Source organism: Poecile atricapillus, chromosome Z (assembly GCF_030490865.1).
Source record: "Poecile atricapillus isolate bPoeAtr1 chromosome Z, bPoeAtr1.hap1, whole genome shotgun sequence".
Lineage (NCBI taxonomy): Eukaryota > Metazoa > Chordata > Aves > Passeriformes > Paridae > Poecile > Poecile atricapillus.
In genome coordinates this window covers 11,900,354-11,912,576 of record NC_081289.1, presented here as the reverse complement: position 1 = coordinate 11,912,576, position 12,223 = coordinate 11,900,354, and the positions used below count along the sequence as shown (strand labels likewise).

The window sequence follows — 12,223 nt, the reverse complement described above, 5'->3', positions numbered from 1 at the left end:
ACTTTGAAATAGTCTAAAAAGAATTAAGTACACTTCAGTTCATCTTGTCAGGAAAATATATACTTGCAAATTTTACTCTATAAAGATTCTGAGTAACCTTTTCCACATTAAGTTGATTCAAATTTGCCTGCTTTTTGCCCTGGTCCTTGTGATACTGGTGAAAGGGATTTGTGTGTGCTTGTTGTAATTGACTTCTTAGCTACAGATGAGAATCTATTACCTTTACATACTCTGGTGTGTGTGAGCTGCATTGCTTTAAAACCTGCAAAGTGTTGCAGTTGTCGATGGGAAATAGTAAATTCCCATCGAATTTACTATAGGATAGTAAATAGGAGGAGACAGAAATGCATTAAAGTGTATAAGCAGTCTCCTAAATTCTCTGTGGGAAGCTGTAATGGCAAGTTTTTAAAGGCATCTTCAAATTATGATGTTACTGATATTTAAAGTACAATAATATTGTTTGACCTCTGTATAAACTTTCCTTGATATTCCAAAGGAAGATTGGAAAACTCTGTGAGCTAGAATCTAGTTTTTTTGGCCACAACCAAAATAATTAGTGATTCTTTTAGATGCACCCTTAATTGAAAACAATGGCAAAGATAAAAATAAAAGGAGACATCGCACAATAGAGCCTCAGTAAGAGGCTGAAGTTTACACAGCAAAAGTGTTATAGAGGGATGGCTGTGAAAGGCAATCTGTAAGTTAAAAGTATGGAGAAAGAAAGCAAAAGAGGTACTTAGAAATATTCTTATGTGATTTATTGATGACTTTGGAGCAGATAAGACTTTAATTTCAAAATATACACGTTTAAGTAAAAGTAATGCATTTTGCACACCTTGTGCAGCCAGCTAACTTGCTGGTGTGCTAATCAGTGTTTTGATTGCCCCTCTCTTGAGGAAATCGTAAATACAAAACCAATAAATTTAAAAAGAACCCTGAGTTTAAAGTTTGAGATTTTAGTTATGTCCTATATGTTGCATATTGGTTTTTAATATTTTTTTTCCAATGCATTACTGTTTTCTCATGTTTAGGAAGCTGAGCAAGCAAGAACAGATTACTTCATTAGAACATTATTACTTGAATTTCAAAATGTAAGTACAAAGTTGCTTCTGATCTCACCTTCAATAGTTGCTCAGAAGTCACCAAAATGATACAATGTCAGAAACTCATGAAAATATCCTTGCTTTTTTAGGTGGTGATTATGTATGTAAATAAAGTTTGGAAGTGATGTTAAAACCTTAGTATATAAAGGAGGAATAGTGAAACTCTTTGCCTTTTATCTATGTTCTTGTTTACCCAAATGGTTTAAGCTTTTCTTAATAACTTACATGAAATGTCAGATGTCAAATGTCAGACTTCATTTGACTGAAAAGCAGCTACCAGTAAATAAAAACTGTGGAACCGTCCTGTAAAAACACAAGGCATGATAGTCTGTTTTACAGAATACCTGTCATTTTATTTGTCAATTTGCATTAATAAATGATTTATTGCAGGTTAGTATCATTTGTAGTTTTTCACAATGTTCCAATTCAACAATGGATGCCAAGCAGTTATGAAAACTGCTTAATCATGAGGGGAGTAATTTTGTGGAATAATTTTTGTCTGCAGTATTTGCTAGGAATGCATGAACTTAATAATTTTGTTTCTGTTAGTGCTCATAACTGCCTGGGCTGTGAGACAGTTTAGATAAGAGAAATTCCGTGTAGTAATCGGGGTTTGTGACATTTTTTGAAACGGTACACTTCAAAACAGAACTGGACACCAAAAACCCCAAAGTAGAGCCTGCTTCCCTTTTAATAGTGAAATATTGTACAAACTAGATACACCAGAAACTGTGGCTGATGTATATTTTGCTTACCTATACTGTACTTGCCAATGGTGTTTGGCTATTGATGTGGGGAGTTCTGTCCCAACTAGAAGCCTGTGTGCTGCTTAAAAACTGAGCAGCAACCAAAAGCTACCGTTTGTGCTGAGCTTTTGATCCTAGCAAGGAAACAGAAGTTTGCTCCTATGAGGAGCAATTTAACTGAAAGGGTTAACAAGATGTGTTGATATTTGATATGTGTATCTGATAAAGTGTTTTTTCTTCAGATTTATGTAGCAGATTTGCTTGAGGATTCCTGTTAAATTAACTACAGACTTTTCATCTTTCTTTGAAGAATTCTAAGCATAGCCTTGCACTGGGGAGGAAAGGTGTATTTGTGGTATAAAGGAATAGCCTTTTAAGTTTGCTTTCAGATTTTCCAGAATAATTATAAGTTTTATCACTTCTGTAGCATTTGCAATGGATTATTATACAAAAAAAAACCCAACAAAACCCTATGCAAAAGGATTTAAAATTTCCATAAATCTACAATGTTATTTTAGTTTCTAGAAGGAAAACCAGTTTGACTGAAACTTGCTTGTTTTCAAGAAAAACTTGGGTTGTTTAGTTTATAAGTGGCAATAGAAAAAAAGAACTATAAAGGTTCTTTTAAAATTTTGATTTTCATATAAAAAGCAATTTTTTTTTGTGGCTATTCTGCTAATGTGAAAAATCACAGGTCTTTTTAAATGTAATTAAATGAAGTTTCTTAGTGGAGCGTAATAGGTAGCTTTAACTCTTCCTTTTCACTGATCACTTTGGTTTTACATAAGCACCTTAAATTTGTGCTTTCTTAGGCTGTGTTTTCTCTTGTTTTAACTAGCTATGGTGTTTCCATAGAGCTGGGAAGAGTCAAGCATCAAAAATAGATAAATTTCCATGCCAAAGAGGCCTGCTATGTTGCTTCTCACATAGCTGAACTGAAGGTAGTGTAGGTCTTGAAACCTGTAGACTGTAATGTGGCTCAAAACCTTCATGCTCTCCAGTACATTACTTTGAGGGGTGTACTGGAACCCAGAGGTGTTGGCACCAGCATGGAAAGGTGCAGTAGAACTAGCTGCTGGTAGCTGCAGATGCTTTGGATAGTGATGAAAGAGGATTTTCAGGCATTCAGGTATCTGAGTAACTAAGCTGTTCTAAAGCCTGCTTCTTACCTTGTCTTTGGTACTATTGCAGCTACTGTTACTAGAATAAAAGTGTACCTATTGTTGCTGCAAGTGTGATTCATATTTAGGTACAGTTTTTATTATTTCTCTCATTTTCTTAATTTCCCTCTGGAGCCTGTGCACATACTTTATTTTGTAATCTGACAAAACAACACCTTTGCCCCCATTTTTTTTTTCAATGTAAGTTACTGAGGTACAAATAGAAAAAGAAAGACCACATGGAATATTCTTTCTCCATTTCCAAGTTATAGCTGTAAGGACATAGAACCTTTTCATATGGTGCAGTGTTGTTGGTCCTTTACCCATATAATAGAGAGGGGCTTCTGAACTGTCCCATAGGGCATCTTCCTATGCATTAGCAGCACTTGAAATGCGACTTCAGAATTTCTCTTTTATTTTTTGATCTGTTATAAGCTGTAAGGTTTTTTAATCCAGTAAATGACTTTGCTTGTCAAAGAAAAGTTTCCTAGAACTACTTCTTTGGTACAAACTCAAATATGTGTTATCATTAACACCTTTCTCCCTGCCTCTCCCTTAGGAGACTCGTAGTGTCTATCAATTTCATTATGTTAACTGGCCTGACCATGATGTCCCTTCATCTTTTGATTCTATTCTCGACATGATCAGCTTGATGAGAGAATATCAGGAACATGAAGATGTTCCTATTTGCATACACTGCAGGTATTAAACGTATTTATCTTTCAATTTTTTAAACATTTTCATTTTTTGAAGTCTAGACTTCTGATATGGGATGCACTAGTTTTAGTTTTAAGTCAGAATTTATTTATTTATTTTAGTTGAAAAAAACTTCTTTTGTCAAAATTTAATTGAAAATCACACAGACTTCATTTTCTTAAAACTGATGCCACAGTGAAATTTTGTTTTTACTTCAGTTTAAGACAGAATATCAATCAGAAAAGAATGAGCCTTTGAGAGGGGACCTGTTTTGAGGTTCTTAAGACATAAATCTTTGTGAGGACAAAACAGACTTTGAAGACTGCAAATCAGCTTGGGAGTAAAGGCTCCGTTCTCAGTGGGAGAGATTGTGTAGCACATGCATCACTAAGAACTCTGTCTGTGCTCTGATATGACAAAAAAGATCTTTAATTAGCAGGATGTAGTTTCCAGTTGGGAAGTCTTATGACGATCAGTTTCATCTTTCACCTAAAATTTGGCTAGCAGAAGAAGTGTTGAGACTGAACTGCAATGGAAATATTTTGCTGAATTGACACTTTCTGATAATTTGTCTGGAAATCTTGCCTATTGTTTTTAATGCTTTTTAAAGCAGCAACTGTTCATGTGTTATGTCAGGAAACATTTATTTATAAACTGGGACATACTAAATTCATGGGATTTACTAACTCTTTGGAGCTTAGTTATTCTCTTCATGGGCTGCATTCTTTTTTTGAGTTGTCAGTCTTAAATGAGGTCTAAAACCATAAACTGACTTAGCACTGAAATCTATTCATTTTGTCCTGTTCTTTTTGACTGTCAGTATAATTCTGAATGTTGATTCTTTACAACAGTGTAATTATAATGTAATAAATATGCATGAATTATAACTCTGCGTGTGTAAAACAGAGGAATTCAGACAATTAGGAAAAATAAGATAGTTTGCTGTCATTCTTAAACTTTCAAATTTATGTTTTTAGCTAAAAAGGAGAAAATACAGATGTGATACTAAATCAGAAAAATGTGGCAAGTCTTTAAATGTAGTCTGTTCTGCTATTTTATATCATTTATCGTTAAACTTGGAAAAGACCACACCTGATGAAGCAGTAGTAGCTGGGAATAATGTGATAAAAGAAAGAGGCAATAAAATTGTCAGCATTGAATCATCTTTCATGACTGCAGTTCCAAATGGCTATGAAAACTTGCATTAAAAGACTCAAAGCTGCATTTTGCACTGCTGATTTTATTATAAAGACACTGTAGTGTCAGGCTGAGTGAAATTAAAATGATAGTTGAGGGATTTGGAATTCATTTTTTTTTTAACGTGGACTTCTGATATACAAGGCTTATAGTGTTTTTTTATCAAATTTAAATAGTATCTAACACCTATCTGTTTATGTTCATAGTGCAGGGTGTGGAAGAACAGGAGCCATCTGTGCCATAGATTATACATGGAATTTACTTAAAGCTGGGGTAAGGAATCCTAAAAGAAGTTTTATGACATTCTGTAATTTCTTAACAGTGATTGATTAAGCTTCTAAGTGTTCAAAAATAGTGAAATGTTAAGACATTCTGGAACTCTCTTGGCATGTTGGATGTTTAGTTTCATTGTATTCATGCTTTAGTGTGCATTTACTTTGACAGCAAGTTTTTATCTAAAAAGGTCACTATAAAATTCTAATTTTTCAAAAATAAGTTTCAATATAAATTGATTTTGAATTCAACTTTCTCAGTCTTTCTGATTTATCATCCAGCTCAAATATAAAGGCATAACTTCATTCTGGGATTTTTAGATCATGAAGCATTGTTAACATTGCCATGTCATATTAATGACATTAGATATCTCATTTCAAAAATGCTTGAAATAGTCTCACCTGGTCTAAATCAAATGTCAGTTTGGAGTTCCTTTGGAAAAGAAATTAAATATTTGCAGTGTGGAGAGAACAGATTAGCTTCACCTATAAAAGTTACAGTTTTTTTAATGTTTAACAGCTTTTGTATTGTTGTTCTGACAGTTATGTCATTGTAATTGACTTTCTTCTGTATTTCAGAAAATACCTGAAGAATTTAATGTATTTAATTTAATACAGGAAATGAGGACGCAGAGGCATTCTGCAGTGCAAACAAAGGTATAGTTTGTTTTGAAATGAATGTGAAAATACATCACTATTCTTTGAAAAGATCTTGTGCATTAATTTTTATCTGGCACCTTATTATAGGAGCAGTATGAACTTGTCCATCGAGCCATAGCACAACTGTTTGAAAAGCAACTGCAAAAATATGAAAGTTGTGCAGACTGGAAGATTGCAGATGGAGTGGTAGGTGTCTTTCCCATATGTAGCTCTTAGCTTCTGATGAAAATTCTCCTGTGAAGCTGTTTTTCAAATGTTCAATGATGTGATCTTTTTAAGTTCTCATGTTTTGTAAACTACTGCTTGCATTGTAATAGATTAGGGGAGAGAAAAATAAATTAAAATGCTTTTGTCAGGGAGCTTCATGCTCTACCCTTTTAACAAAGGAGGAGTAAGTGGAAAAAATATTCTTCCTTGGTATTCACAGTATCTGAGGATTTTTCTGTCTTTCTATCCTTCCCCTTTAAATTTCATGTCCCCTATAGGTTTAGTCTCTTATGTTCAGATATGTTTTCATGGCTGTTGCTGGGCACTAGGCTTTAGGCTTTTTGGATGAATATATTCTTTCTCTCCCACAGTCCAGAACTCTGTACCACCCTTTGTCCCTGGAATGTGTTTTGTTTATTCTGTGATTTTCTGTCCCTAATTGGTGTAGATTCCATAGGTCTCTAGAGGGAGTATGAGTGGTATCTTCAGGACTCTGAAATATCTGGAAGCAATTTTAAATGTGCTTGTATTAATAAGCATCCCATTTATTTTAGGGATTTAGCTCTCCTCTACTTTCTAGGAAGTCTAGAATGTTTTCAATTCTTGGATTAAAGACATCCACCCTTATGCTAACTCCTAAGAATTTATATCAGTTCATGAAGTACTTAGGAGTCTTTAGTCATGACAAGAAGCCTGTTGACTAAATGCAATATGGATAGGGCTGGCCGCTTTGATTTGTTACAGGTTTGATTAAATTGATGTGTGATTTATTTTTTTTCTTCCCCTGAGAAATGGGCATGGCAGGGTTTGGAACATGCAGATTGATTAGCTTTGTACAGAGGTGATTTCTGAAAGTACTTGAGTTTTGATCATAAAATAATAGGTAGATCAGTCTGCTGTATCTTCTGGTTATTTGACTTAAATCTGACTTATGTCTGTGGCCTTATATAGAATCAAAAATGTCTCTTATTTACTTTTTCCTACTGCTATATATACTAAATGACTTACATATTTCTGAACATGAGTGAAGCTGTGGCAAAATGTGGTGATACTCTGTAACAAAGGCAAATGCTGTCTTTAGCACAGCTTGAGAGATTTGCTGACTAATAAAACAAGACCAAATAGAAAATGGATAGGTAATGTACATGGGGGGTGAGGGGGATAAATCCCAGCTCTGAAAAGGCAGTGATGTAGTGTGAGTTTTGAGTTTTACTTGGATATGATGTTGGTTTATGATCAACAAACTGTAAAGGAAATTGAATTTTAGTATCTACTTGGGAACAGGTAAGAGCATAGAATGTAATGTCCTTGTGTGGGTATCTTGCAGTTTGACTACTGACTGCATGTCAAGTCTGCTTATCTCAAAAACATGTTACAGAATTTGAACATTAAACAACTGGACAAGGATCAAAGGAGTTGGAAGGCTCCATCTAAAGAACAGCCAGACTGAGGTGGAGAAAAAATGGCTAAGGTTAGATACAACAGAGGCTGAGTAACAACAGAAAGCTGATTTCTGTTAGCTTTTTCTAAGGGTTACCAGTAAGACCTGAAAGACTTAATAAAAAAATGACATTTGTACAGAAAATGCAACATGAAACTGCAGAGCTCTTTGCAGCTGAAAGCCTGTGTCTTTGGGGTGAATATCTCACCATCTTGGAATCCTCCATGAGTTTCGCTAACCTCTGACCTATGAAATCCCAGAGTTGCAATGTGTTGGAAAACATTCTAGGGAAGGATCCCCTTATGCCTGCTCTGATCTTATTCTTCTTTGGAAGTTCTCTTTTGTTGGAAGCAGGGCAAAATAAATCTTGGTGTGAGTAGGCATAGCCTTTTTTGTGCTGGGAAATGATGCTTCTTCCTACTGTTACTTGAATAATTCTGCAGAAAGGTTGAGGGGAAAGTCTCATGGATGAAGAATTTCTTTATCTAAAAGTTTGGTACTTAAATTTGCAACTGTCCATTTGTTAAAAAATTTGCTTTCAAGGAATTAACTGGTATAGGCTTAGCTTCTGTTCTGGATTTATAAGGGAAACCTCACATATTCAATTAAATATTTTCTTGTAGTTTTAAATTGATTCGTAAAACTTTGAAGCTCACTTGAGACATCATTTTGATAGTCTGAAAAAGCTCCTTTTTTACCTCCAGGAATGTTATGTAGCATTGGTTGTATATAATGTCTGATGTTCCACAGAAATTTTCTAGTTTGCTTTCTTTAAAAAAAAAAACAAACAAAAACAGGTATTCTGGGATGTATCTTAGTTAAAAAGCTAATTCTGAGGCAGGAAGTTTTCAAATAACTTTATTAAATACAGTGTAATATTCTAATATTCCTTCATGTATGTTACTCTGCCTGCAGGTGCTGCAGCAACTAAGAAATCTTCAATGTATGAACAGTTTTAATTGTGTCCAAAGAAAACAATTCCAAATAAAATTCATGTGCCTACTTTGGATATATGACTATTAGTTAAGTAGGAGATGCTACTGGGCTGAAGAGGAAATGTGTCATTTATTCTATTTTGATAATACTGTGAAGAGCTGGAGTGCTCTGTAGAGTTGGTTTCATGGTTCTGTGTTCCTGTCGGGGTTCTCATTTCAAGCTGTGTTTGAAATGGGTTGAGTTCCAGAGGTTCTGTAAGCAGGGCTTGCCTGTAACATCCCAGTAAAAGGTTAATCTGATTGGCAGTGAGGGGCAATATTCATGGGGAAGTAGCTCAGACACAATCTTGAATGTGTGTTCCTGTGAACTTGCCAGCTTTGCCCTGCTGGAAACAATACTGTAAAAAGTCAGCAGCAAGGCATGCAGTGTTTAAAAACAGACTTAGGATAGGGTTAGTATTTCCATTAGAATTTGATAGATTCAAAGCCATGTAGAAAATACATGATGTGCTTTAATGTAGTAAATGTATACTCTTACCATATAGTTATACCTATTATAAATGTGTACAACTAAAAATGCTTAACACTAAATACTTAAATGAAATAAGGAAAGCTCTGCTCAGATACCAATACTTTCAACAGTACTCACAGCAGCCAAATTTCAGGATGAAAAATTGCTATTCAGGAGCCTTTTTTTTTTTTTTTTTTGTGATAAGCAAATAATTCAGATACTAGATTTGATAATCAGAATTATTCCCCTCCCCCATTTAGTAGTACTTTCAAGTTACCAAACAATTAAATTGGAGGAGAGTCTTGGACTGAAGCCCTTCCCACTGAAATTCTTGATCATTTTGTCATATATTTTAAGTGAATAGCTGTGCTTCTCACCATCATTTGCTTTGTTAGTACTGCTGTGAAAATATTACACTTGGTGTTGTGTTTGGAGGCTTTGAAATATATGTGAGATCATTAGTCTTGGTCATCTGATAAGGTATCTGTCAGATTTGTATCAGTAAAATATTTTATGAATTATGTGGGAAGGTTCTTTATGAGCTGAAGTGAACTGTAGCTGTCTTGGAAAGTCTGAATCATATGGAATTTCATCAAGTTGGATATTCTGTTGGGAAGTCAGAAAAAGAAAATTGGTTAAAAGACAAGCAGGCAAGCTCACTCTCAATTCAAAAATGTTTGTTGTTGATTTTTTCTCTAGACAGTACCAAACATGTTACAGTACTGCAAATCCTTGTTTTGCCCTTAGCCATAACTAGAAGCTTGTGTTAATAAACACTTTCTCCAAAATCTGGCGGTCTTAGTACTCTCCCGTGTCTCTTGCATTTCGTGCTGTAAAAGTGACAGAGTTCTGTTGCTGTGGTTGACTGCACTTTTAGAAGTCATGGAGGAATCAGCTGCTGTAAGAAGAATGTTGTTGTTTGAAACATTTATGGTTTAGAAACTTTAAGTGAAGACTGTGCTGTTCATATTCTCTTTGCTGTTTGGCAGCTTAGAAGGATATTTTTTGTTATCACAGCATTTTTAAAAATCATGTATTTCTTCAGAGACATCTCATTGCCTCTGTTGGAATGTTTTATTTAATCTGAGTCACTTGAGTGTATCATTTCAATCTGAACTATTTCTCTTTTTATCTACTGATGCTCAGTGATTCCCATGCTGCTTTATGAAAAGGGCAAAAGGAATGCCTCAATTCCTTTTAAGGGAAAACATGAGATTACTTCTGGAGGAGTCTTTGCAGTAAATTTGCAAGTATTTTACCAGTACAGAAAGCTTCTGAATGACATTAAATATTTCCACTGTGAGTTCCAAAAGAAGATTATACATAGCAATTCCTGGGCAAAAGGTTTTGAATTGTAGGCAATGTGTGTGAAATCTCAGTCTAAGACAATGATCCTCTATTGGCTTGAAATTAGTGACAGCACTCTTTGGTGATTGAGCCAGTGGAGGAAGCAGGTGGGGAAAGACCCTCCGTGGGAGGTCACAGCACAGCTGGGGCTACCTTAGCAAGCTGGATTCAGACAGTGCATCTGCGGTGAGAATTCCGTGTTTCTTTGCATTACTACAGGAACATAAGTTACTCTGCATTTTAGTAGACTGGGGCAATCTACATAAAGTATTTGACTTTATGGCCTTGTCATTTGTTAATGTTGTCTTTCATGGGTAGGTATGCACACATTTATATATGTGCAATTTGACAGAACACCTAGAAATTCCTAACTATGAGCAGTTTCACTTGATCTCAGTAGCTACTCCCTCAGGGGAGCAGCTCCAAGGGAGCTCTTGTACTATTGAACATTTGATGCATATAGACACAAAGGCTGGGGATATATCCTGTTCTTTTGTTTACCCATGTTGCAGTGAGAAGTCTGCCACACTAGGATAGTTGTCTTTTGTGAGAAGGCAGGGTGCTACACTGAACACTTAGTGAATTGCACATTTATTAATCATTTTAAAAACATTATTCTGTATGATGACCCCTGTGAGCTATGTATGTTGTCCTGTTTTGTCTAAGCTGATACTTTTAAAAATTGTGCTCTGCATGAGAATGCAACATCTGTCTAGGGAAGCAAGGGAGTGTTGACTGATGTGGATAAGCTGTGCTTAGGAAGGCTGTGGAAGGCTTTTTCTTAATACCACCATCTGCTCTTCTCAACAGATGCAGTCATCCCAGTGAGATACCCTATATTCACTTTCAGAGCTGAACTTCCTCTTTTCTGCTCTATGCTAGTTTTTCTGTATGTTTGTCTGTTCACTTAGTTTGATATATGACAGGGAAATCTGTGAGTTGGTGTCACTCAAGAGTGATCAATACCCAAAATACTGGTTATTCCCTATTGTAAAACAGAACTGAGAACAAGTAACACAGAATGACTTATCTAAAAGTAAACAAAGCCTTCACAGAAACATCAATCCATTGAGCTAATTAAGGAAAGTAGCAAAGTACCTCTTTTTTTTTGGTGACAGTAATTCCTGTAATCATTCTTGCTCTTCATTCAGTGTAGCTAAAACACTGAATGGATCTGGAGTTTAACATGATGGAGAAGTGAAAGTTTTGAACACCTCTCTGCCTGAAGCCTTCCCTGTGTACAAAATTGGGGTAACCACTGGCTTTTCTGGTATTAAATTTAAAGGTACCATTTTACATGTGCAGGTTTTTTGTTGGACCTTTTTTGTTTAGGGGTTTAAATTTTAATTTTCAAGGAATTGTTTTTTAAATTCTGTGGTTGTGTGCATGCTTTGGATGCATGTTCATTTTTGTAAGGTTTATGCATACATTTTGTTACCAGTAGCAAAAATGGCAGTGCCTTTTCAGCTACTTCTGCCTGTCTCAACTAGAAACAGCTTCTTACTGTATATGTGGAGTTTTAAAAAAATTTGACATATGTTAGCTTCTTTAATAAGCTTTTTCTTCTGCCTGTGAGAAAAGCATATCTCAGTCTCAGGAAACATTCTGTTCACAAACACTTCATTTTACAAACATAGAAGGACAGGGATGCAGCTGCTGGTTTGTTTTTTGGACAAGTTAGCCTAGAGCCAGCAGGCACACCCTTTCCCTTGCCAATGCCCTTTAGAAAACTGAGTGCATAAATATGAAATATGCTCCTGAAAACTTCTGTGCTAGTGGAACTGAATTGGGAGACTTTTCCAATCTGTTGTAGGATGGAGAAGCTGGTGGTGAGGGGGAGGAACTCTTGTGGAGTCTCGCTCTTTCTATTACCTTTCTTCCCTGTGAAGCTGGGGTGTGCTGCAGTGCTAAAGCAAGGCCAGCAGCCCGCTCTGTTCTCAGGATGCAC

The 12,223-nt window shown here is 35.6% G+C and overlaps 1 protein-coding gene across 4 annotated transcripts in view; it reads left to right on the top strand.

Annotated features, from left to right (window-relative positions):
* Window positions 1–12,223, top strand: part of LOC131573119 (tyrosine-protein phosphatase non-receptor type 12-like) — a 69,690-nt gene that overhangs the window by 38,651 nt on the left and 18,816 nt on the right. For all 4 annotated transcript variants that reach the window (XM_058826727.1, XM_058826726.1, XM_058826725.1 and 1 more), the window contains exons 7-11: window positions 1,032–1,091; window positions 3,569–3,711; window positions 5,109–5,175; window positions 5,754–5,831; window positions 5,922–6,020. In XM_058826727.1, coding sequence (XP_058682710.1) covers window positions 1,032–1,091; window positions 3,569–3,711; window positions 5,109–5,175; window positions 5,754–5,831; window positions 5,922–6,020 — 447 coding nt within the window. The remainder of the gene's footprint in view (window positions 1–1,031; window positions 1,092–3,568; window positions 3,712–5,108; window positions 5,176–5,753; window positions 5,832–5,921; window positions 6,021–12,223) is intronic.